Source organism: Mchenga conophoros, linkage group LG15, assembly GCF_057382185.1.
Source record: "Mchenga conophoros isolate Kocher_MC1m ecotype Shallow Benthic linkage group LG15, M_conophoros_male_GT1.1, whole genome shotgun sequence".
Taxonomy (NCBI): domain Eukaryota; kingdom Metazoa; phylum Chordata; class Actinopteri; order Cichliformes; family Cichlidae; genus Mchenga; species Mchenga conophoros.
Window position 1 is genome coordinate 38,194,555 of NC_140540.1, and position 27,110 is coordinate 38,221,664.

Here is a 27,110-nt window from a genome sequence, read left to right on the forward strand (position 1 = left end):
ATACACACAAACATACAGATTTTGATACGCACACACAAATCTCTACGCAGACTGAATGACAGAAAAAAATCAATATAACTACAGCAGTAATGGTTAATTGAATAAAATCATTTTAGTTTAATCCACAATTCTAATATCACTATGCAAACATGAGGGTTTCTCTCACATTTGCAACTAAAAATAGTATCTATGAGCACGTGCGTGAGTAAAAAGTATTACAACATTAAGCCCATGCAGGCAGCAGGTTTTTTTAACAGAAATACTGCTAAAACAACAGCAGCTGAGAAGATCATGCAGTTCTATTTGAACATGTAGCCAGAGTCTGCCTCTACACACACAGAGTCCTTCAATTGGTAAGTTCAGGTTAAGTGAGCTTTTTTTTCTAGCACCTATTACTATAATGTAAAGTTAACTTTATAGCAGATTGTTTTACACAGTGAAAATCTACAGTAAAGATACAGAAGTGACATTAAAATTTGCAGATGAACTGCTACCTTAGTCTGTTACAATGTTTCAACTAGACAGAGTCACCTGCAACAAGCAAAGCTGACCTATAAAAATGTACATGGCACAGTAAAACTCTGAGGCACTGGCCTGGGGCTGGTAGGTTAGATACTGAATGGTTCAAATTAATTATTAATTATTAATTAATAACACCTACACCATCCAAAAGTCTGCTCTCTGCAACAGTAAACGTCGCATTAAATCACAGGGCAAACCTCAGTTCTGAGAATGCTGATCTGCTCGCTTTTCTTCATAGCAGACATCACATGCTCCTTTTACGACTTACAGACACACACTTACTAGCACACTTACACGTAGACACACAGCACACACAAAATACACACATGCATGAACACACACCATATACAGTTAGGTCCATGTATATTTCACACTGACACAAGTTTTATTTATTTACCTGTTTACTGAAACATGTTCCAATTATAGTTACAGTGGGGCAAAAAAGTATTTAGCAGCCACCGATTGTGCAAGTTGCCCCACTTAAAAAGATGAGACAGGTCTGTAATTTTCAGGATAGGTTCACTTCAACTAGGGCTGCACGATAAATCGAAAATTTATTGTCATCGCGATATCAGCCTGCGCGATGGGCCCATCGCAAAAGACGGCGTAAACTGCGATAATTGGGTACCTTAAAATGTTTACACACGTGCTGTAAAGAATTTACCAATCAAAGAAATCCATTTACACATTTGACCAGTCGAATAGAGCCCTTCACGGCATTAACCAATCAAATGGATTAGAGGCCCGCCTCCTACGCAGGTCGGGCGCGAACAACGCTGCAGCAACGAGTCAGAGTTGTAATGGCTGAGAGCGAGACGCGTGACGAGAATGCTACTGAACTCGTGGCTAAAAAAAAAAAATAGTACCTCACTTATTTGGAGGTACTTTGGATTTGATAAAGACGACGTTCTCCAAACACAGGTACTCTGCAAAACTTGCCGAACACTCGTGGCAACCACCAGAGGAAACACGACTAATCTCCACCATCATCTTCAATACAACCACAGAGAACTGTTTGAAGAGTTCCAGAAAGATAGGGCTAGCCAAACAAAGGTTGCTAATGTTAAGACAAAGAGCGCAGCAGTCCAACAGCCGTCTCTGTATCAGAGTTTTTCAAGTGGAATTCCTTATGAGAAAACGTCGAAGCGGTACAAAGAAATAACAGAGGCCATTACACATTTTTTGGCTAAAGACATGATGCCTATAAATACAGTTAGCAGAGAGGGCTTCACCAGTCTGATACATAAAGTGGACCAGAGATACCGCATCCCCTCACGAAACTACTTTTCACATGTCGCCATTCCACAAATGTATGAAACATGCCGCAAGACCGTCATGTTTGAACTGAGCCAAGCTGAAAACTACGCAAGCACTACAGACCTATGGTCAAGTCGTACAACGGAACCATATATGAGTTTCACAGTGCACTTCCTCACCGAAGACTTTGAACTGAAAACACGGTGTCTAGAGACTGTGTATTTTCCAGACTCCCACACTAGTGAAAATATAGCCCATGTATTACGTGAGGTGTTAGCCAGCTGGGATCTTAAAGAAGATCGACAAGTGTGCATCACCACAGACAACGGTGCCAATGTTGTGAGAGCCACGGAGCTAAACAACTGGGTCAGACTTCAGTGTTTTGGACACAGGCTGCACCTTGCAATCGGTAAGTTTTATTCAAGGCAGATCTTTTTAGCAATGAAAATGTGCTATACATTATTATCAAATTGATATTGATAAGGATAATGTTACCTTTTTAGACAACTTTAGTTATAAATTTCAATTAGTTTTTTTTTTTTTTAAAAAAAGGTTTTAAACATGACAGTTTTTTTGTTTCCTCTTATTTCTCCAGAAAATTCTATCAAAGATGATGCCCGCATTGCCCGAGCCATTGGACTTTGCAAAAAGTTAGTTGGACATTTTTGCCACAGCTGGAAAGCAAAGATGGCTCTGAAAAAAGCACAGCAGAAGCTCAACCTCCCAGAGCACACACTGATCACAGAATGCCCAACCAGGTGGGGTTCCAGGCAGAAGATGATTGAGAGAGTCCTGGAGCAGCAGCGGGCCATTTCTGATGTCATCTCAGCAGACAAGAAATCAAGACACTTGATTCCTACTTGGCAGGATCTTGAGGTACTGGAGTCTGTCAACCAGGCATTACACCCCCTGCAAGACTTTACAGATGCCCTGTCTGGTGAGAGCTACGTTAGTGTTTCATATGTAAAACCAGTCCTTCATCTGATGAAGACGTCGGTGCTTGCAGAGAAGGAAGAAGACAGTGATTTGACAAAATCAATTAAGAAGAAAATCCTCGAGTACCTGATTACTAAATATGAAAATCCAGCTACCCAGGAACTTATGGACATGGCGTGCTTCATGGATCCCAGATTTAAAGTCAGCTACACCAGCACTGATCGAGTCTCAGACATCAAGACCAGAGTGATGTCAGAAATGGAAGCAGTGGCACAGAAGGTATTCATGCATGCTTATATATAAAACCTTTCAATTCATATTTAGTCCAAAATGTTTACTTTTCTTATAATCTGCTTTCTGTTCCAGGAGAGAAGCTCCGCTGAACCAGAGGCCCAGACAGATGATCCACCCAGTCGTCCCCTGAAGAAGGCAAAAAAGTCCCTGGGCAGTTTCTTCAAGGCAGCTCCAATCCCTACCTCCTCTTTTATGCATCTCTCACAAGCTGTTGAAGCTGAGCTTAACAGCTACTTGCTATCCACGGCCATAGACAGTGAGGAAGACTCCTTGGCATGGTGGAAACTCCACAAAATGACATTCCCACAGCTAAGCAAGCTTGCAAGGAAGTATCTCTGCATACCTGCAAGTAGCTCACCTTCAGAGAGACTTTTTAGTACATCAGGAAACATAGTAACATGTCAGCGCACATGTTTAAAACCTTGGAGAGTAAACATGTTGGTTTTCCTTAACAAGAACTTGCCATAAAAAACATTCACTCAGGAAGGATGAATGCAAGATAGAGAAACCTTTTTTTTTTTTCAAAAAATTACAAAAATACACTACCTACATTGTTCTTAATTGTTGATAATATTAGTCTTGGCCAGTACGACCACAAAGGTAGACAATTGTTCTTTGGTGTGTTCCCACAGCAGACAAGTTCTTACCTATAGTTTAATCTAGTAAAGTTTCCACTCCAGTTTTGACTTGCATCATAACTACTTGGTGAGTGGTAAAATGATGAACAACTGCATAGAGATAATTTGCAGTATAATTTAAGTTATGTTTATTTAAAACTAATTATAGAGACCGGGAAGGATGTCTTTCAGAATTCAAGCCTCAGAAATTTTTTTATGGGGGCAATGTTTCAATGTTTGACTGCACTTTGTTGTTACACTGCTAATACAGCAGCTTTCATTAAATAAAACTGTGCAGTAAAACGGAAATTATGTATTTGTTTTTTGTTTTTTTTTTGCTATTTATTTTATCGCAAGTCATATCGTTATCGCAGTATTGATCACAGTTATCGCACATCGCAGGTTTTCCTAATATCGTGCAGCCCTAACTTCAACTGTGAGAGACAGAATGTAAAAAAGCATCCATCCATCCATCCATCTTCATCCGCTTTATCCGAGGCCGGGTCACGGTGGCAGCAGTCTAAGCAAAAAGGCCCAGACCTCCCTCTCCCCAGCCACCTCCTCCAGCTTATCCGGGGGAACGCCAAGGCGTTCGCAGGCCAGCCGAGAGATATAATCTCTCCAGCGTGTCCTGGGTCTGCCCCGGGGCCTCCTCCCGGTGGGACATGCCTGGAACACCTCACCCAGGAGGCACCCAGGGGGCATCCTTGTCAGATGCCCGAACCACCTCAGCTGGCTCCTTTCGATGTGGAGCAGCAGCGGCTCTACACTGAGCCCCTCCCGGATGGCCGAACTTCTCACCCTATCTCTAAGGGAGAGGCCAGCCACCCTTCGGAGGAAGCTCATTTCTGCCGCTTGTATCCGCGATCTCGTTCTTTCGGTCGCTACCCACAGCTCGTGGCCATAGGTGAGGGTAGGGACGTAGATCGACTGGTAAATTGAGAGCTTCGCTTTTACACTCAGCTCCCTCTTCACCACGACGGACCGGTGCAGCGTCCGCATTACTGCAGCTGCAGCCCCAATCCGTCTGTCGATCTCTGGCTCCCTTCTCCCATCACTCGCGAACAAGACCCCGAGATACTTGAACTCCTCCACTTGGGGCAGGAACTCATCCCCGACCCAGAGTTTCCTTACTAGAAAATGGAATAAAAACAAGACCACTGAGAATCTCAGTCGACCTGGGGCTCCATGCAAGATGTCACCTGATGGGGTAAAAATAATCTTGAGAACTAGGGCTGGGCCATATTATACCGTTCACGGTAATACCAGTATAACGGTCGGCAACGATAGGAAAATGAAATATTGCGATAGAATGTGGGCAAAATGCGCATGCGCAGTGCCTTTGTTTTCATACGCTCATACGCACATGGCAGAAAAAGTATGGCGGCAATGGAGGATGACACGGACGAAAGCGCATCTTTGAATGAAGCGGGTGAACCAGAATTGGTCAGTAAAAACAGTGCAACTTCGGTGGTGTGGAAGTGATTTGGTTTTCGTCCATTGGATACCCATCAAAGCACAATTTTTTGTAGAACGTGCAAGCGGGCCGTGGCAAAAGGAGGAAACACTACAAACCTATTTTATCATTTGAAGCAGAAGCACTTCTTGGAGTACAAAAAAGCCGTTAAAGCACGTGAAGAGTTGTCCGCTTCAACTAGGTGGTGAGACCAAAGAAGATGACTCAACAAACAATCGACGTAGCTTTAAATAGCTGCACGCCTTATGACAAAAGTAACAAATGCTGGGGGGAACTAACTAATGCAGTGACACATTGTTTAGCCTGGGATATGATGCCTATTCAGAGTGTGGAAAGAGAAGGCTTCTAAAAGATGCTTAAAACGTTCCATCCACGCTACAAGCTACCCACAAAGAAATACTTCTCTAAAGTCGCCTTGCCTGCTTTATATGAAGTAGGGCTGCCACAAACGACTATTTTGATAGTCGACTAGTCACCAATTATTTTTGCGATTAGTCGACTAATCAGATCATGCATCCATTCGACGTACAGCGTACAGCTTATTGCACCAGCATGCATCTGCTCTTATATAACTATCATTAGCTTACAGCTTTAAATGTTTAAGGTATGTGCTAACTAAAAATAAAGACAAGATGATAGTTTATTACATTTTAATGAAATTTGCAGATCGTTTCGGTGAAGTTTAATAAACTCCTTGCTATCTAAAATATAACAGGACACCGGAGTATATTCTCGAGCATCTCACACTTCTGATAATCAGTTGTCTGCTTGACGTTTATTCAGCTGTGTAAAAACTATAACTTTAATCTCAGCCAAACCGATTTACTCAGGCACAAATAAAATACTAAAAAAAAGCCAAACGATAACATTTTTAAGTTATCTAAGTGACTTATATATGTTTAACCTGAGTAGTGAAAGATGGTGGTGGGTTTGAAAACGATTTGCCGGGAGTCCGGTGTTCTCAGCGGCTCTAGTGAGCCTTGCCCCGGCTAGCTATCGAGCTAGTGGGTAACAGACGCCTCCGAAAACGTTGGAGAGCTTTTGAAAATATGTGGTGTCTTGATAAACTGAGCAGATATTTGAGGTTTACGCAGTTACATTCTCGCCTGAAAATATGCTAAACGTTTATTTTGTGACCCAGAAAGAATAATAAGAGTAATATTAAAACTAACTAGCTGCCGCCATTGTTGGAAACTGAGCTGGGCTGCGCTATGAATTCTGGGACACAGCTTCTTCTTCTTCGGGGTTTAACGGCAGCTGGCATCCTTGTACATGCCATCTTCTGTTTCAGTCCATTATTACACTCTTAAATCCTACTACTTATTCCTGCGTCTTTTGAGATCTTACAAAGCTTCAAACGACGTGTCAACTATTAAATCAGTCGTCGACGATTTTGATAGTCGACGTAATCGTGATTAGTCGACTAATCGTGGCAGCCCTAATATGAAGAGATCCGTACTGAGGTGTCAAATGCATTATCTTCGGTGGAGTTTTTTGCGTCCACCACGGACATGTGGTCAAGCCGAACATCAGACCCCTACATGAGCCTCACAATACATTACGTGGACAAAGACTGGAAGCTACAAAACACGTGCCTCGAAACAAGTTTTTTCCCCGAGGACCATACTGGGGAAAATATAGCCAGAGTCTTAACCCTTTAGAGCCGATCGGAGCGGACACGCTCCATTTTGCGTAACTATTTTTAAATCCCGGTAGCACTGCAACCACGTAAGCTAGCGCAAAAAATTTTTTTGTATATGAAACCGGAGGAGTTGTACTTACATCTTATGCCATCAGCTTGTCCTAGGTCACGGTTTCCTTCCACATAAAGCTTTGCAAAAACTGCATAAAAAGCGCTTGCAGGAACAAAAACATAATATTCCAGAAACACGCTTTTCCGATCCGATCAGCTGTTCATAACACTTCCTACGTTGGAATAGATGTCAGCGCGAACTTTTGCATTTCCGCCATTACCTGCCCGAAACCGGAAGTGATGTCATTTTTGCGGAAATGTAGTCTTTTTTACCATCAGGGCCTCAGGGCCTATACTGGTCTTTTTAAAAGTTATCTTTGACTTTATGACTTTCTGTGTCGTTTCTGGGATGCTTAGGACTCATATTGCACTGCTGGAAATAGTTTATTTTGATGCATATGCTGCTTTTTTGCAAATTTGCAGTATAATATTTATTTTCGTTTTTCCTGCAGTGTATAAAAATTGGTGTATTTCAAAAATAAAACTATGAAGACACTCAAAATAAATTTCCTGTGGTGGGAAACTATTTTGTGCAACTTTTTTGTATTTACAGTTTTGAGGGATAAGCCTCTTAAATTTCTCTAACTAGAAATATATGTTAAAAAAGCAAAAACGATTTTAAATTTTTTTGTAGTTTATTGCACTTTTTTGCAATTTATGTAATTACTATGCACTTAATGAATACATATTATTAAAATCTGGGCTATAATGGTTGTATTGATGTATAGCAACTTGAAATGCTCCCAAAAATGGCTCCACAGCATGTAAAAATATAATATAAGCTCTGGCGGACTTGGTTCTATGGTAGGTCTTAAAGGGTTAAAAGAGTTCCTCAGCTCGTGGAATCTTTAGGAGGAAAAACAAGTGTGTGTGACGACAGGCAACGGGGCCAACATTGTGAAAGCCGTCGCACTCAACAACTGGACCAGACTTTCATGCTTTGGACATCGCCTGCACATTGCAATAGGTACGTTTTTTTTTTTTTTGCAATAGGTAAGTTAATTATAAAGTCAGATTAAGCATATATGTATGTATGTATATACACACATATATATATATATATATATATATATATATATATATATATATATATATATATATATATATATATATATATATATATTAGGGGTGCAACGATACACAAAATTCACGGTTCGGTTCGGTTTGATACTTTGGTGTCACGGTTCGATATTTTTTCGATACAAAAAAATGTTCATGCATTTTTAATTTGTCATTTATTAAAATTATAAATATATATTTTAACTCAAAAGTACAGTTTTTAAATTTAACCCTAACCCTTGTGCGTGTTTTTTATTTTGACAGCGAATGCGCACCTGCGGACCACTTATGTGCAGCCCTGGTTATTTAGCTCGTCATATTGCAGCCACAGAAATTATTTTGTCCATGAAACCATAAAGCTGCACTTTCTTTTTGCCTTATAGTCTGATTTGTCATAACTTCTCCGTTTTGTGGTAAGCTTTTATTTGGCTGTCACTTCTTCACCCTGACCTGTCTTATTTGGCTCAGCAGAACTGAAATGTTTTTACACACGCACTCACATAAGCTCAGCGATTCTCTGCGCGATCAACCTCTCACATGTTTAAGCTTGCTGCGGGAGATTTCACTTGTCATGTTTGCATAGTAAGCTAACGATTAATAAGACGATGTCAGAGGAATTGGTGCACAAATTATCATCACTCACAGATCAGTGCTGTCGCTCTCTATACACAGTTCGCACGATTGCAAAGTGAAAGCAAAAAAACAAGCGCAAATTCAAACGCGACTTCAATATGTCACATATTGACAGTGGCTCACCGATGCCAATGACATAATTACCCAGCTACATTTCCGAAAGAATGCAAAAGCATTGACATATATTTTTCCTACAATAGCCCGACGGGCAGGGAAGAGATAGATTTTGGTAGCCCGACTGAAAAAATCGCTAGCTCCGGGACGTCGGGCTAGCGATATTGCAAGCCCTGTATCTGATTGAGGAATCACTCATCTTTGGAAAAGAGAGTTTATTACAGAGAAATGTCTCTTTCCAAAATAAAAGCTATACTATCCGCTTCTTCTGGGCTATATTCTCAGCAGCATAAGGAGAATCATGTGCTAACAGCTGTCTAAATGACTCGGCTAAAGTTAGTAGCATGCTTGCTTTTTTTTGTCTGCTTCCACTTGTCTTTGCACTAGGATGATGTCGGCGTAAATGTGCAGTCATATTCGTCGTGTTCCCACTAGTGCTTTCAGGTTAATCTCGTTGAAATGACCTTAACGCCACAACACGGCAAATCTCCGTTAACGAGCTACCGCCGATCGCTCCGTGCATGGGGCTAGACGGCCAACACGTTAACGAGCTAACTGCGCTAACACACTAGTTCACACCAATGTAATTGAGCATTGCATGGCACATCCAACATACTGTTTTACTTTAGTCCATGACTCGCTTACCTTCAGGGTCATACGTCACATGAAAACCAAAATAATTCCAAACGCCAGATCTGAATGAGGTTCAATTTGCCTGTTGCAAGTAGAGCTTAACTTCTGTCTCGCTAGCTTGCCCTGCGCTCTTCCTCCTGACTATGCTGTCTGTGTTGAGCGCTCAGTCGATCTGCGCTCGACAGTGCAGCCTAGGCGGAGTAGTCGAATACAGATTCACTGAGCGCTCAACACAGACAGCATCGTCAGAAGGAAAATTGATAAAATAAATTACAAATGTTGTATTGTTCGATACATATGCGTACCGAACCGAAAGCACTGTATCGAACGGTTCAATATCGATACGAATATCGTTGCACCCCTAGTAATTACATACTCACTGTTTACTGAGCCTGCTAGTCGGAGGATGAGGCCATGACCTTCTTGGATTATTAGATTAAGTAAGCAGTTAGCACTTTATTTTAATAGTGGTAGTGTTAGTTGAGCTCTTCTTCCACTTTAAGGTACAAATTTCTTGAGCAAGGCAGCATACCATAAGGCACCACCAGTGGGAGTGGAAAGTTTTGTGGGTATTCTATTAACAGTGCACAATTTTTATAAAAGCCAGTTAATTTTACTAATTCAGAACCCAGTCAAGAGCATCACTAATGGGTCACAAGTAAGACGACCAAATCAGTAATCTACTACAGCTTGTTATAGTCTGACAAATACAATTCTCAAGTGTATGTTTTAAGTATAGACACAACAAATAACATGGCAATTCAGACCAAGGAAGAGGAAGCACAGGAATAAATTATACGTTCTACAAACCCATAAAGGTCCAATGAGTTGGGAAATTGTGTAAAATGTAAATAAAATAGAATGACTAGTCATGTGCAAATCTCCCATGAAACATATCGAATGTTGAACTGAGAAAAAATTTTAAGAAGGATGTTAATAAAGTAGTATAATAGTAGTATAATAAAGATAAATAACTATACCAATAACTAATTAAGATCCACTAAAAACAGACATTTAGTTTTTAACATTAAGTAGATTACATAAATAATATAATGCATAGAAGTAAGATGTAACTTTTTGTAGATATGAAAACAGAAAGCAGGTCTGTGTTGAAGAAGGTAACACTCAACAGATTAGGTAGTACAGTATGTTTCCCTTTGCATTTACAGGTCTCGTCTATTTTACTGGGATTTATTATTTACTTATTTCAATGTATGCAGGTTATTGAATATTTGTAGCCATTTTATATCACTCTAGTAGATATCAGTATGTAATTACTAGGGGTGCAACGATACACAAAATTCACGGTTCGGTTCGGTTTGATACTTTGGTGTCACGGTTCGATATTTTTTCGATACAAAAAAAATGTTCATGCCTTTTTAATTTGTAATTTATTAAAATTATAAATATATATTTTAACTCAAAAGTACAGTTTTTAAATTTAACCCTAACCCTTGTGCGTGTTTTTTATTTTGACAGCGAATGCGCACCTGCGGACCACTTATGTGCAGCCCTGGTTATTTAGCTTGTCATATTGCAGCCACAGAAATTCTTTTGTCCATGAAACCATAAAGCTGCACTTTCTTTTTGCCTTATAGTCTGATTTGTCATAACTTCTCCGTTTTGTGGTAAGCTTTTCTTTGGCTGTCACTTCTTCACCCTGACCTGTCTTATTTGACTCAGCAGAACTAAAATATATATCTGTCTGTGAAGGTTCTCAGTCATCCAGGTCATCGTAGTCAAATATAAATCCTGCTGCTTTTACACACACACTCACATAAGCTCAGCGATTCTCTGCACGATCAACCTCTCACATGTTTAAGCTTGCTGCGGGAGATTTCACTTGTCATGTTTGCATAGTAAGCTAACGATTAATAAGACGATGTCAGAGGAATTGGTGCACAAATTATCATCACTCACAGATCAGTGCTGTCGCTCTCTATACACAGTTCGCACGATTGCAAAGTGAAAGCAAAAAAACAAGCGCAAATTCAAACGCGACTTCAATATGTCACATATTGACAGTGGCTCACCGATGCCAATGACATAATTACCCAGCTACATTTCTGAAAGAATGCAAAAGCATTGACATATATTTTTCCTTCTTACAATAGCCCGACGGGCAGGGAAGAGATAGATTTTGGTAGCCCGACTGAAAAAATCGCTAGCCCCAGGACGTCAGGCTAGCGATATTGCAAGCCCTGTATCTGATTGAGGAATCATGCATCTTTGGAAAAGAGAGTTTATTACAGAGAAATGTCTCTTTCCAAAATAAAAGCTATACTATCCGCTTCTTCTGGGTTATATTCTCAGCAGCATAAGGAGAATCATGTGCTAACAGCTGTCTAAATGACTCGGCTAAAGTTAGTAGCATGCTTGCTTTTTTTTGTCTGCTTCCACTTGTCTTTGCACTAGGATGATGTCGGCGTAAATGTGCAGTCATATTCGTTGTGTTCCCACTAGTGCTTTCAGGTTAATCTCGTTGAAATGACCTTAACACCACAACATGGCAAATCTCCGTTAACGAGCTACCGCCGATCGCCCCGTGCATGGGGCTAGACGGCCAACACGTTAACGAGCTAACTGCGCTAACACACTAGTTCCCACCCATGTAATTGAGCATTGCATGGCACATCCAACATACTGTTTTACTTTAGTCCATGACTCGCTTACCTTCAGGGTCATACGTCACATGAAAACCAAAATAATTCCAAACGCCAGATCTGAATGAGGGTGGGGGAGGTGCCCTGTGCTCTTCCTTCTGACTATGCTGTCTGTGTGGAGCGCTCAGTGGATCTGCGCTCGACAGTGCAGCCTAGGCGGAGTAGTCGAACGCAGATTCACTGAGCGCTCCACACAGACAGCATCGTCAGAAGGAAAGTTGATAAAATAAATTACAAATGTTGTATTGTTCGATACATACGCGTACCGAACCGAAAGCACTGTATCGAACGGTTCAATATCGATACGAATATCGTTGCACCCCTAGTAATTACATACTCACTGTTTACTGAGCCTGCTAGTCGGAGGATGAGGCCATGACCTTCTTGGATTATTAGATTAAGTAAGCAGTTAGCACTTTATTTTAATAGTGGTAGTGTTAGTTGAGCTCTTCTTCCACTTTAAGGTACAAATTTCTTGAGCAAGGCAGCATACCATAAGGCACCACCAGTGGGAGTGGAAAGTTTTGTGGGTATTCTATTAACAGTGCACAATTTTTATAAAAGCCAGTTAATTTTACTAATTCAGAACCCAGTCAAGAGCATCACTAATGGGTCACAAGTAAGACGACCAAATCAGTAATCTACTACAGCTTGTTATAGTCTGACAAATACAATTCTCAAGTGTATGTTTTAAGTATAGACACAACAAATAACATGGCAATTCAGACCAAGGAAGAGGAAGCACAGGAATAAATTATACGTTCTACAAACCCATAAAGGTCCAATGAGTTGGGAAATTGTGTAAAATGTAAATAAAATAGAATGACTAGTCATGTGCAAATCTCCCATGAAACATATCGAATGTTGAACTGAGAAAAAATTTTAAGAAGGATGTTATCTCAGTTTGAATTTGATGGAATTAGACACATCTTAAAAAAAAAAAAAAAGATGGGAACAGGACAACAAAAGGATGAAGAAGTAATTGGAGTTAATTTCTCGGATCCTGACAAATCCAGTGTTAATGTGTTACTGCATGTGTCCTATGTATGTATGCACGCATGTGAGATGTTTGAAGTGTTTATTTAAATAATCTTCCCCATTGGTTTTATTCTGGATAAGTCAGTGGATATATCATTTATGTTCTGTCCACTATCTGTTTTTTATCCTTAGTATTTTATTGTATTTCCCTCCTTTGTCATTTTTTAAAATAAACCTTCAACAATGTATGACATGTAGACAGAAAACAAGGAGACTCAAGGCCGAAGATGGACACAAACGCAAGAACGGCTACAGATAATGTAACACTTATGAACTAATGTCTAGTATAAATCGTAATTCATTTTTCATATCAGCGTTTTAGTTTTTTTCTGCTTCAGCAGCTCTCTATGGCCCTTGTTAGGCATTTAATAAAAAAAACAAAAGATTATTATCACTACTATCACTATTTGCAAAGACAGCACGGCAAAAAGATCGTGTGTAATAACTGATTCATTCCAGTGTTTTCAGTTTGAATAGTTTAAACCAATGCATTTGTGTCAATAAACTTAAAGAAAAACATAATTTAACTTAATAAAGCTTTATTACAATCAAATGAACAGTAAAATATTAAATAAATCAAACAGGTATAATTTCAGGACCATGGACAGTTTTCGCCATCCTCTAATGAGCTGTGAGCTGTTTCTAGTGTTGGACCCACACAAATTCAGATTGAGCATGTCATATTGAAATGAACTGATGGCTCACGTATTTACAAAACAGTTAAACTTTTGTAAATCACTGAAAAAACATCACCACACTCATCAGCGCTATTTAGGGATTGTGCTCTTGTGTTGCAGCAATATTCCCAGTTGCTATGGACATGTGTGTCCATGTGCGTACATGAGCACATCATAAAATATCATAATTTAACACAAATTAACTAAAAAGCTGTAATTAGGCAGATTCACTTGTATTATCTTCTATCATTATTTTATTTTTGTCTAGAAACATTAGGACAAAGAACACAGATGCTCTATAAGCAAAGAATTATCAGGACTGAGCCAGTCAGGTTCATCTAAGGTGCTCTGACAGCTGACAGCATGAAATCAAAGTGCTAAGCACATATTAAATGTGACGATACATAGTGCATATGAAAAAGGCTTGGGGTTTAAGTGTAACGAATGTACTTAGAATTTGTGCTGGTGACAATGGTGCACAGACATATCGATAGCATATAAGGGCAAAAGACAGTCACATAAGCCAGTTGTAAATTTGCATGTTTGATTTCCTAAAAATACCCTTTATATCTTCACAATGTAAAATTATGATATTATTTTATGCCATGTTATACCCCTAATTAAAGATTGTGAATTATTATGTAGTTTTAGTTTGCATTATTCTCCTGAATTAGAAGAAGCTGATAACTATTGCATTAGTTAAACTGATTTGCATTACATTAAATTGCTGACTTGTTGTGAATGAATGATATTGTTTTATGATGCATTATATTGCTGAGTTATAAGAAATACTGTTCGCAGAAGGTTATTGTCTAATTTGTCTGAGTAGAAGAGAACAGAGTGTGCTGGAGTTTTCTGCCCCATTTCAGCAGGAGCAGATAAACAGGGAGCCAAGGTCGTAGCTTAGGCGCTGTGTGAGAGAGAGCATGTGAATGTTTAGGCTTTTTATGATAAGGTGGAGGCACCAGAGGTTATAAAAGTTTGAGCAATGCTCCACCATTTTGAGATTTTGAGGCTGTCTGCATCAGTGTCCATCTCCCACGTGTGTGATCATTAAATCATCGTTTGACTCAACCCGGCCGGACCAGTGTTGTTATTGTGGTTTTTTCTCTTGTCTCCATCCCCAATATTTTGAACCTTAACAACAACTACGGGACCTTGAAGATGAAAATTACCATTAATACATTTCTTTTTGTGTGTGTGTGGGGGGGGGGGGGGGGGGGTAGAATTTTAGTGCTTTAAGAGAGAAAAGTGTGGCTGAGAACAGGAACTGCTTTGCCCAGTGTAACCTAAAATAACAGAGACTAAAAGCATCTTTACATTTCATTTTTGTGAAATTGACTCTATAGAGAGTTATATTACTCTATTTTATAAGTTTGGTTTCTTTTGGGGGTTTTTTTTAATCTATTTTGTTAGATATGTGTTAATGTTTTGCAAGCAAAGCATTTGTTAGGTAATACTAATGGCATGACAATATTAACTCTCTTAAAATTGTTAATTTAACACCTCTATAGTGGTTCCTGTGTAAACTACGAATGAGTGGTAATTTTAGCACCATGACTGACAATTAACATTTTTATATTTGCTGTGGTTTAATGTGTAGGGTCCTCTAAAAATGCACACAGAGTGCTACTGAGGTTACCAGGCTTTGAGGCTTTAAATTCTCTAACTTAATTTCTATATTGACATGTCTGTCGTGGGCCAAGGACACAAAACTGAGCCAGTTCTTCATGAAAAGTGCAATAAAATCCTTTGTAAGACAATTATTTCAAATTTCATTATTGCCATGCACTATGCTGTATAACACTGAAGTGTTCACAGTTCCAACACTGATAAAAGCCTGTTACATGTTCGCCTTTAGGCCATATCTAATAGCCTAGCAGAGTCTTGGGGCAATGATGACAGTGTTTTTAGGACAGAAAAAAAGAACATGGACTGAAAATGAAGAAAGTACCAGCACACATTATGGAAAAAAATAACTTAGAGTGATGTATATCTCATCTTCTCACAGGGATTTGTGTGTAATGTATACAAAATTAGTAGCAAACACCCCAATTACATCAATTACAACACATTCCACTATATGTCTTGTTGCCATAACAAACATTCCACATGACTGAGATATATATATTTAGTGTATATTTTCATGTGTTTGTGTGTATTTGGGAGAAATGGGAGATATTTACTGTAAAGGCACCAATATTAGCGTGCTGGCTGAGTGATACAGATGCCCTAAAGGAAGTGTTCTTCTCACTTTCCAAGCCTCTTCTACAAAAAGATGGCGAGGATATGAATGCCTCGCTCAAGTACACATTTGCATAGTGATCCTAATAATCAGATTGTCCTCTGGCTGCTATTGTGTTTCCTTTTCTAAAAGTGGTTATAAAATGTTTATTCCAAAAGTCCCCGGGGCCAGGCTTAGTCTTCTCAAGATTCTGACAGAGCCACTTGAACCTATTGCCAGTCCTTTATTCTTTCAGAATCTCTTTCTAGTATTATTTCAAGACACGGTGATGTGAAACGAAGACATTTATATATATAATATTATATATTATAGAATTACAAACACTCAAGCTATATCCTTACATCTATCTCTTTGTTACAGTAGAGGGAAGGAATTTGTTAAACATTATATTAATAAGGTGTATTTACTATTAGTGAGATACTGTTAAATTATTAAGGAGCACCAGTTGCAGATAGGATGCGTTTATATGCATTCAGTTTCCCTTTACTGGTTTTAATTTGAGACCCATGTTGAAAGTACAATTAAATAGTCTGGTGTAAGTGACAGTATAAAGTTATGTATAAGGGTATCCACTGGCAACAGAGATTGGAGCACTCTGCTTTGAAGTAGGTGGTGGATGGAGGAGGGAAAAAAAGGGACATCAAAGAGAAATACACACACAATTGTCAGTTATCATGGCACGCACACACACCCATTAAAATACATTCAAGGTTTTCTCATTGTTACTGCACAGACAAAAAACATGCACACACTAGCCCTCTTGTCGTGAATGATTGACACACACACACGCACACACACCTCCACCAGTACTATACCACCCCCCCAAAAAAAACCTCCTTCATGGTCTTGTCTTTCCATCCACTTCTCACACACATAAAAAAAGTGCACTGTCCACAATGAAGACACGTGCATGTACAAATCTGTGTTGTACATGCAAGATTTAAATGCAATGGATAAAAAAAATGTCTAAAATTGTGATAACATTTCTGAAATTGTGAGCAAAAATACTATGCTTCATGTAGTAAAGTAATTATATAAAAGCTGTCAACTGGAAAGCTTGTCAGGCGCAGTAACTGCTGCTGGTTTGGCTCAGCTGGGGGTGTGCAATTAAATGGGTAAGGAGTTTAGAAATATGTTACACTAGACTAAATATCAAACTCTGGATTATTGTTGGACAAATGATTTATCATGATAGGGAATATTTGATGAGTTTAGCTAGCATTTAGCACGAACACAGAACCAGTCTCCACCACATTCTCCCATTGTCAAGCTGTTCCTTTGGGCAATCTGTAAATTGTGTTAGACGAGGTTCGTTTATTTGTGATGTTAATGTTGTGGTCTTCACATTCTGTTGATCGCCTCCCTCTGGCAGTAGCAAAGCATCCACTAACACACTGATCTTGGACATTTACTTCCCAATTTATGATTTGGAGCACACCTGTGCCATTTTCCTGATGATTAACAATGTATTGTCAAGCCACCTGCTATTTTTTATACTATGAGCAATACAGAGTTTCAAACATATGATGCTGGGAGTTTTTTGAAGGGACCAGTTAGTGGCAAGAAAGAGGTAACTGCAGAGAGGTTATCATCTGAACTGAGCAGTTATGTGAATAGTCCACCAGCAGACAGTGAGTGTGATCCTCTTTCGTGGTGGAAAGTTCACACAGTAAATTTTCCCCACATCAGCAGATTAGCTAGGAAATACCTCTGCATTCCAGCAACTAGCTCTGCATCTGAAAGGTTGTTCAGCACAGGTGGAAATGTAACTTGTCAAAGGTCCTCCCTTAAGCCCGCATCTGTGAACATGTTAGTGTTTCTGGCAAATAATCTTAAAAGTTGAAATGTAGAAAAACTTCTGGGAGCAGTAGCATAATTTATCTATGTTTTTGTTTGTTTTGTTTTTACTCAAGAGTTTGTGCAATATTATTATTTGACTTATTGATTTCGCACACTGCACTTTTGTTGCAAAGCACCTCTTAAGTTTTGTGGATATACATGATTATGGATAACCATGTATATAACAGTATTCAATTCAATTCAATTTTATTTATATAGCGCCAAATCTCAACAAAAGTCGCCTCAAGGCGCTTCATACGTATCATTATGAATACGCATTCATTCATAGTATAACCACTGTTGAATTTTGTGAGGCTGTAATGCACGTTAAAATAAACAGCTGCTTGTTTAAACAAAAAGAAATTGATGGGGTTTTTTCCCCACTAATAAAGTTGTAGAGTTGTATTTTGTTTTGCGTCAATTATATCGTCAGTTATATCGTTATCGCAAATTTTCAAATCTATATCGTTGTTACGGTCGCTGACCTCTAGTGGCTCTCCCTCTGTAGAAGAGGTTTTTTTTCTCCTTTTCTTGTGTTGCAGGTCTGCCTCATGAGCCACAGCTGAGGTGTGTTCCAGCTCGTCAGCCACGGCATATAGTCTGCCATCCTAAACTGCCACACCCCTGCCACTTTCCCCATTTTTGCCAGAGCTGTGAGCTGTAGTGTTTAGGGCAGCGGGCCTTAGTGTGTATGTGTGTGAGAACTTAAACTCTGTGGAACTTTGGTTTTCTTTCTTTTATTGTAAGCAAAGGTGTGCCCTTATTGTGTTAATTAGTTCATCATTGTGGAAGCAGGTAGGGGTTCTCTGCCATTTTGGTTTCAACTGTTTTCTCCTGTTTTTGGTTAGACAGGGAGCTCAGCCATTGTATTTTGTTTTGGTTAGTGAGTACTTGGTTTGATTTTTAGCTAAAGGGGGTGTTTTGTTTGTTGTTTTGGCCTTGGAGACCCTGAAGAAAAGAGCTTCCCTGTGTTTATTTTTACTGTAGTAGTTTTGGGCAATAAATCACGTTTAAATGACATCTATTCTCCAGTAGTTCATGTGTTCTCTTTCACTTTGTGTTACCCCTCACTCCAGTCAACACTTCGTTTTCAAGGGGGGGCGTAACATAAGTTGGGGCTCGTCCGGGATTAATTTTGGATATGGCACAGTTTAGCCTGGGTGATTTTATAGCTAAGCCTGCATTAGACCAGCTTGATGCATGTAGGAAGGAAGATTTATTTGCCGTTGCCGCGCATTATGAAATCCCTGTGGCTAAGTCTATGAAGAAGAGCGAGTTAAAGTCTCTTGTTGTCAGTGGGTTGGTTGGGAAAGGTGTGTTCCCTTTAGACGTGGACTCGGGGGATGACGCGTCAGACCTCGAAACCTCTGATCAGCCTGAGGTTTGTGCTGAGGAGGGGGCGGGGACACCTACAGTGGTCAAACCAGGTGAGGGAAAGCCACCAGCCTCTCTTCCACGGTTTGAGCCCTTCTCTGTCGAATCCAGTAATCCCAGTGTTAGTGCACGCTTAAAGGTACGTTTAGCTCGTCTTGAACTTGAGGCCAAAGAAAGGGAACGTAAGGATGAGCTTGAGTTCAAGCTAAAGTGTCGGCAGCTAGAAGCTGAGACATCTATTAGGTTGCGTCAGCTGGAGTTGCAAGCTAACAAATTGTCTCCTGAGCCTTCTGCTCCATCTTCAGTGAAGGATGAAGATAACAATAGTAATCCTTCAGATAATTCTCCCCCTGCTCGTGCACCGCCGACATTCGATGTAGGCAAAAACATTGCCCTAGTTCCACCATTCAGGGAGACTGAGGTGGAGGCCTATTTTAATGCGTTTGAGCGCATTGCTATGGCTTTACATTGGCCCAAGGAGGTTTGGTCCCTTTTGCTTCAGTGCAAATTAATTGGTAAGGCACAGGAAGTATGCACAGCTCTCACTATCGAGGACAGTCTTGTGTATGACAATGTCAAAAGCGCTATACTCAGAGCCTATGAGTTGGTGCCTGAAGCCTACAGGCAGCGTTTCAGGACCCTGAGGAATGGTAAATGTTAAATGGCCTGTATTTATATAGCGCCTTACTAGTCCCTAAGGACCCCAAAGCGCTTTACATATCCAGTCATCCACCCATTCACACACACATTCACACACTGGTGATGGCAAGCTACATTGTAGCCACAGCCACCCTGGGGCGCACTGACAGAGGCGAGGCTGCCGGACACTGGCGCCACCGGGCCCTCTGACCACCATCAGTAGGCAACGGGTGAAGTGTCTTGCCCAAGGACACAACGACCGAGACTATCCAAGCCGGGGCTCGAACCGGCAACCTTCCGATTACAAGGCGAACTCCCAACTCTTGAGCCACGATCGCCCCACTGCTCAAACATTCCTTGAGTTTGCAAGGGAAAAAGGGATACTATTTGATAGGTGGTGTCAAGCAAGCAAAGTTTCAGAGTTTAACGCATTGCGTGAACTGGTATTGTTGGAGGAATTCAAAAACTGTGTTCCTGACCGTACAGTGCTGTACCTGAATGAACAAAAAGTTGCCACTTTGCAGGAGGCAGCTGTCCTGGCCAAAACTACACGAGGGGAACTGGTCAATGACCTGAAGAGAGCTGGGACCACAGTAACAAAGTTCACTATTAGTAACACACTACGTCGTCATGGATTAAAATGCCATGTGGTCAAATGAGACCCAAATAGAAGTCTTTGATATAAATATCACTCGCCGTGTTTGGAGGGGGAAGAATGCTAAATTAGGGCTGCTCGATTATGGCAAAAATGATAATCACGATTATTTTCACTGAAATTGAGATTGAGATATTTGACGATATTTATTTAACCCTTTAAGACCTACCATAGAACCAAGTCCGCCAGAACTTTTTTTTTTTTTTCTTTTTTTTTTTTACATGCTGTAGTGCCATTTTTGGGAGCATTTCAAGTTGCTATACATCAATGCAACTGTTATAGCCCATATTTTAATAATATGTATGCATTAAGTCCATAGTAATTACATTAATTGCAAAAAAGTGCAATAAACAAAAAAATTGAAAATCGTTTTTGTTTTGTTTTTTTACATATATTTCTACTTGGGGAAATTTAAGAGGCTTATCCCTCAAAACTTTAAATACAAAAAAGTTGCAAAAAAATAGTTTTCCACCACAGGAAATTTATTTTGAGTGTCTTCATAGTTTTATTTTGGAGATACAGCAATTTTTATATACTGCAGGAAAAACAAAAAACAATCCTATGATGCAAATTTGCAAAGAAAACAGCATGTGCATCAAAACAAACTGATTCCAGCAGTGCAATTCGAGTTCTAAGCATCCCAGCAACTATTCAGAAAAGTATAGAGTCAAACATGACTTATAAAAACACCAGTATAGGCTTTTAAGGCCTACAAGTAAAAAACTACATTTTCCGCCAAAATGACGTCACTTCCGGTTTCTGACAGGAAATGGCGGACATGCGATAGTTCGCGTTGACTCTTTTTCACTGTGGGAAGTGTTACGAACAGCTGATCGGATCGGCAAAGCGTGTTTCTGGAATATTATGGTTTTGTTCCTGCAAGCGCTTTTTATGCAATTTTTGCAAAGCTAAATGTGGAAGGAAACCGTGACCGAGGACAAGCTGATGGCATAAGATGTAAGTACAACTCCTCCGGTTTCATATGCAAAACAAATTATTGCGCTAGCTTACGCGGTTCCGGTTCTACGGGGATTTAAAGGGTTAACAATAACAATGTGTTGAATAATGACTTTAAAAAATAATATAAAATAGCGTGCAAATACTGATAACAGTGCAAATGTTTGCAATATAAAAAATAAATGAAAAATGTAAACATCTATGTTTAGTGAACTTTGCAGTGTTGCTCTGTGGTGCAGCTATGACACCGTAGAAAAGTTTACACACTATGTCTACTTGATCCAAGTCTGACTCCGCGAACCCATAATGTTTCCACACCACTGAAGTTTTTTTTTACCTCTCTTTTCAACCAACGGCAGTCACTCTCCTCTCCAAATAACTTCTGCTTAGCTTTCCGAGCTTCCCTCGGGTCCTCTTAATTGTTGTGATGCGTGTTCGAAATGCAGAGAGGTGCGCTCGATTTGCCACACGGAGCAGCGCGAGAGTAAAGCACGAGGGAGGGGCTAATAATCGGCTCAGTCATTTTTAATGATCGTTGAAAGCCCAGATCGTAATCGTGATTAAAATTCGATTAATTGAGCAGCCCTATGCTAAATTGAACACCATACCCACTGTGAAGCATGTGAGTGGAAACATTATGCTTTGGGCTGCTTTTCTACAAAGGGGAAAGGACGACTTATTCGTATTACGGAAAGGATGGATGGGGCCATTTATCGTGAGATTTTGGGCGAAAACCTCCTTCCATCAGTGAAAGCACTGAAGATGAAACGTGGCTGAATCTTCCACCATGACAATGATCCCAAACACACCACCCAGGCAACGAAGGAGCGGCTACGTAAAAAGCATTTCAAAGTTCTGGAGTGGCCTAGCCAGTCTCCAAACCTCAATCCAATAGAGAATCTGTGGAGGGAGTCGAAAGTCCAAGTTCAACGATTCAAGAACATACAGCCAAAGAAACCCAAAAATTCATTAAAAGCAAAGAAGTGGAATATTCTTGAACGGCCAAGTCAGCCACCTTAACTTAACCCAGTTGAGCAATCATTTCACTTGTTGAAGACTAAACTCTGGACAGAAAGGCCAACAAAAAACAGGAACTGAAAGCAGCTACAGTAACGGCCTGAAAGAGCATTAAAAAGGAGGAAATCCAGCATCTGGTGACGTCCATGAGTCCAAGACTTCAGAGCGTGATTGGCAGCAAAGGGTTTTCAACCAAGTATCAGAAATAAATGTTTTATGTTCAGTTATTTATTCGTCCAATTACTTTTGAGCTCCTGAAATGAATGGATTGTGCTAAAAGAAATGTGTTACTTCCAAACAATTGTATGCAATCTTTTGTTCAAAAAGTATTTTTTGTCCAATCATGCATTTAATTGTTGGAATAATTATAATAAAGAATACTTGATTACTAAAATAATCAGTAGTTAGAGTTCTTGTCATTAGTATGTACAGAAGAGAGGTATAGTAAGTTTATCGTTATTTGTAAAATGCAGTGGCGGCTTTCTCATGGTTCGTGGCTGCATTTCAGCCAGTGGTGCAAATGTAGAAAATCAGTCTGATTTTTTTCGATACAGTCTGGAAAGCGTCTGATTGGCAATGTCTTCATTTTTGAACACGACAATGATCCCAAACATACTGCCAATACAGTAAAAGCATACCTTGATATCAAACATTATCAGTCATAGATTGACCTACATATTACTGAAGCAGCGTAGGATCGTCTTTAGAGACCACAGAACCAACAGCAGCCAAGAAGACAATAAGAACAAGCCTAGGTTTCTCTCACGACTGTAGACAGGCTGCAAGATCAGAGTTCTGCTGAGTTAAGCAAGCATTCCATTAATCCTTAACTAGTAATGACTTCACGAATTTCAACTATTAGAGAAAAAAGTACTCATAACCATCTCACAGAAATAACATTATGTACAGCTACTTTAATGCCACTCATATTTATCTAGACTCTTTATCTCCACCCTCTGTCTGTCTGTCCAGCCCGACAGACACTCTCTGTACTTTTAAGATTAGGCTCAAAACTTTCCTTTCTGATAAAGCACATAGTTAGGGATGGAGCAGGTGATCCTAAATTCTCCCTATGCAGTTACACTTCAATAGGTCTAAGCTGCTGGAGGCTACCCATCAGTGTTACTTTTTCACTCACCTTTTTTTTCCTACTTCATATGTGTTTATACACCACTCTGCATTTAATCAGTAGTTAATGTTAATTTCTGCCAACATGTCTATGTTGTGTCTTCCTCCCCTCACCCCCAAGCGGTCACAGCCCTGCCTGAGCCTGGTTCTGTTTGATGTTTCTTTCTGTTAAAAAGTTTTTTCCTTCCCACTGTCACCAAAATGCTTGCTCATAGGGAGTCATCTGATTGCTGGGGGTTTCTCTGTTTTATCTTGAAATTGCACTAACTTAAATTAGCTTAATAAAATATATTTTACTCAAGTATATTTTGTCAGTCCCCTTAAAACAACATCAGCAAAACATCTTTGACAAAAAAAAGCCATAGATGCTATATATGCTACATACAGGCTGAATACAGGCTAGTAGCTGTATTCAGACTGTGTTTAATTTTAAGCCATTAAAACACACTCAAATAGCAATTAGAATATGTTTTATATTTGCTAAATTGACTCAGTCTTTATAAAAGAAAATTCCTAAGATAAGCCTTTGAAATAGCTGAAATAAACCAATTTAGCATAAGCTAGAAACCTTAGCTAGTACTAATAAAGTCATCAGAGTCTACCAGAAATATTCAGGATTTCACTCACTGATTCCACTTCTTTGACTTCTTCTAACAGTAAAAAAAATATGTTCATGCTGCATGCTTGTTTCATGTTAGCAGTCTTTGTGTTTATGAACTCCCTACATTGTGTTTTTCATGCATTTGTTCAGGAATCTAACTTAAATAAATTTTAAGTCTTCATCATCCTCATTTCCTAATGTTTAGCTCACTCTCCGTCTGTTTTGCACACTTACACACAGCCTTGTGCACGCTTTAGGAAAAGTTCATAACTTGCTCGTGTGCCAAGTAATTAATAACAAATGCAAAACAAAAGGGAAAAATTCTGGTAGACCTACCTCTGCTTTCTGTATGCCAACTTTGTGAAATCGAGAACGGAAAAGCGGAAAAGCGTCTGCTTCCTGTTCTTTCAAAGTAAAAGCTCAAAGAAAACAAGTTCCAAAGCAGCTTTATAGTGAAGCAATTTATTTCAAGTTTTGTTTTGTTTTTTATAGATATAGTATTTCCTGTTATTTTAACAGTTGTAAAATAACCGTGTTTCTGTTTTTAAATAAATAATGATTGGTTAAAGCTGTCAAAGGGATATTTAGGGCCAGCAAAACCATCCTTTGACATTAAAATTCTATTGACTTTTATAAAATTGTTAAATTTGCTAAATCTAAATAATATGCATATATGAAATACATACAGTAAGGATATAGCAGCAGACCTAGGTTTTCAATACTAAATTTGTAATATAGCTAGATAGATGTATTAAAGTAAATGTATTCATTTAGGAATTTTTATTTCACTCTTCCTTTTTATTCTTACACATTTAATTACACCTGCGTACAACTGCCTCCCCAAAAGCCAGTGGGTAGACAACAAAGGAAAAACATCAGCTGGTCGACCAGTCTTGGAGCTATTTTGTTGCTGCATGTCTGGCATCAGTCTGTCAGAGTTTGTTAGTTTACCCTGCATCCCTCATCATTACGCACCTGAGTCTTCATATTCTTTATATTTGATAGCGCTATCTTCCAGTTTTAATTCAAGAAAGGGGCTTTAAAGAGCCCAGGGAGCTTTTTTTTTTTTCTTTTTAGAAAGAGACAGCCCTGTTCGCATGTAGTAGTCTTTTATAGATATGTAACATCTGCATCCCCTTGCAATGGCTGGCATGAACGACTTGGATTCATGCTAGCCATTGCTGTTTCTCCAGAAATTTCTCTCAAGAAGGCACTGGCCACTCCACCTGCATCCTGATTTCTAAAAGAAAAACCTCCACCCATTTTGAGATCATATCAACAAACACCATGCAATATTATAAAATACAATAATATCTTATACCTTCACATTGTACAAGCTCACTGAAGCCCATTTAAAACCAGAGGTGATAGTGCCTTTGAGGGTGTGACACTCAAACTGTGAAACAGCCTTGCTCAGCCAGTCAGGTTGGCTGACTCTGTTATTTGTTTTAAGTGAATGCTGAAAACTCATTTTTATAAGTTATCATTTCCTTAATCCATCCCCCTTCATTTGCTGCCATAGTTTGAAAGCACACGTGCATGTTTGTGTGAATGTCTGTCGTTATGGCTGATTATGTGTGTTTGATTTAACATGCACACTTATCCTCAATATGTAGTTTTTATTTGAACTGTGAAGCACTTTCTAACCCTGTTTTATTAAATAAATAGTCATTATTATTATTATTATTATTATTATTATTATTATTATTATTATTATTATTATTTGTAGTTGATCAAAAGGCCTATCCTGGTGTGCCTCTAGTCTGAATACCTGTCCCAGGATTGTTAGTTGCATAAAACAAGAATTGCAAAAAATTTTGAGAATAAATTTGGAAACTCTTTGTAAACTAGTGTTGCTGTTGTACCACCATGACTTTTGACACATGCAGGGATAATGAGTAAAATAATGTTTGGTTTGTCATTGGGCCAATACCAGACCTCACCTGTTATATAAGCCCGTGTGGTTTTCCACACGTTTCTGGAGTAGCTGTGATGTGGGCAGTCTGTAAATTGTGTTAGACGAGGTTCGTTTATTTGTGATGTTAATGTTGTGGTCTTCACATTCTGTTGATCGCCTCCCTCTGGCAGTAGCAAAGCATCCACTAACACACTGATCTTGGACATTTACTTCCCAATTTATGATTTGGAGCACACCTGTGCCATTTTCCTGATGATTAACAATGTATTGTCAAGCCACCTGCTATTTTTTATACTATGAGCAATACAGAGTTTCAAACATATGATGCTCAAAAAAAACGTAAAGGATCACCTTGACAACAAATCAGAACATAATCATGCATGTGTTTTCCTCCCAGATCTGATCCAGGGCGTCACTGAGCTCCTGGCTAGTGTGGGGGCCAGTCAATGGTATCACCTCCTTGATCCTCAAGTCCCTACTTCCATATTTTTACCACATGAGGCCAGGCAATGTTGTGCACCAGGAGGACCCCAGAACCCATTACACCTGCATAGGATCAGGATTTCATCCTGAGAACTAATGGCAGTCAGCATACCATTACCTTGCCTATAGAACTTAGATGGATATGCCTCTCCAGACCATCATTGATACACCACCAAAGCAGTTATGCTGAACGATGTTATAGCTTCTCCAGATCCATTCACAAATGTCACATGTGCTCAGTGTGAAGTACAGGGCAGCAGTGGTGAACCTGCTAAGCCTGATATTCTATGGGAAGTGCCAGTGAGACTCCACAGAGTCCGGCAGTTAGCACAGTGCCTACAAGAGCACGCCAGTTCTTTAGGTCACCCTCGTGAAGTCTTTTACTGATTGCTTGGTCAAAGATATTTACACCAGTGGCCTGCTGGAGGTCCTTTTGTAGAGCTCTGGCAGTGCTCATCCTGTTCCTCCTTGCACAAAAGAGCAGATGCTGCAGTCCTTCTGATTGATTAAGGACCTTCTAAGACCTTGTCCAGCTCTCCCAGAGTAACTGTCTATCTCCTGGAATCACTTCCATGATCTTG

The 27,110-nt window shown here is 39.6% G+C and overlaps 2 protein-coding genes across 2 annotated transcripts in view; one reads left to right on the forward strand and one right to left on the reverse strand.

Moving 5' to 3' along the window:
- The window catches only part of hykk.2 (hydroxylysine kinase, tandem duplicate 2), a 33,743-nt gene extending 9,208 nt beyond the window's left edge, over positions 1-24,535 (reverse strand). Inside the window, exon 1 of the mRNA XM_085247871.1 lies at positions 24,465-24,535. The gene's annotated coding sequence lies outside the window, so the exon portion shown is untranslated. The remainder of the gene's footprint in view (positions 1-24,464) is intronic.
- On the forward strand, positions 1,085-4,230 carry LOC146558839 (E3 SUMO-protein ligase ZBED1-like). The gene is made up of 3 exons (XM_085247938.1): positions 1,085-2,188; positions 2,375-2,994; positions 3,082-4,230. The coding sequence occupies exons 1-3, from the start codon at positions 1,351-1,353 to the stop codon at positions 3,475-3,477; spliced, it is 1,854 nt and encodes a 617-aa protein (XP_085104064.1). The 5' UTR covers positions 1,085-1,350; the 3' UTR covers positions 3,478-4,230.
- Positions 24,536-27,110: the final 2,575 nt, after the last annotated feature.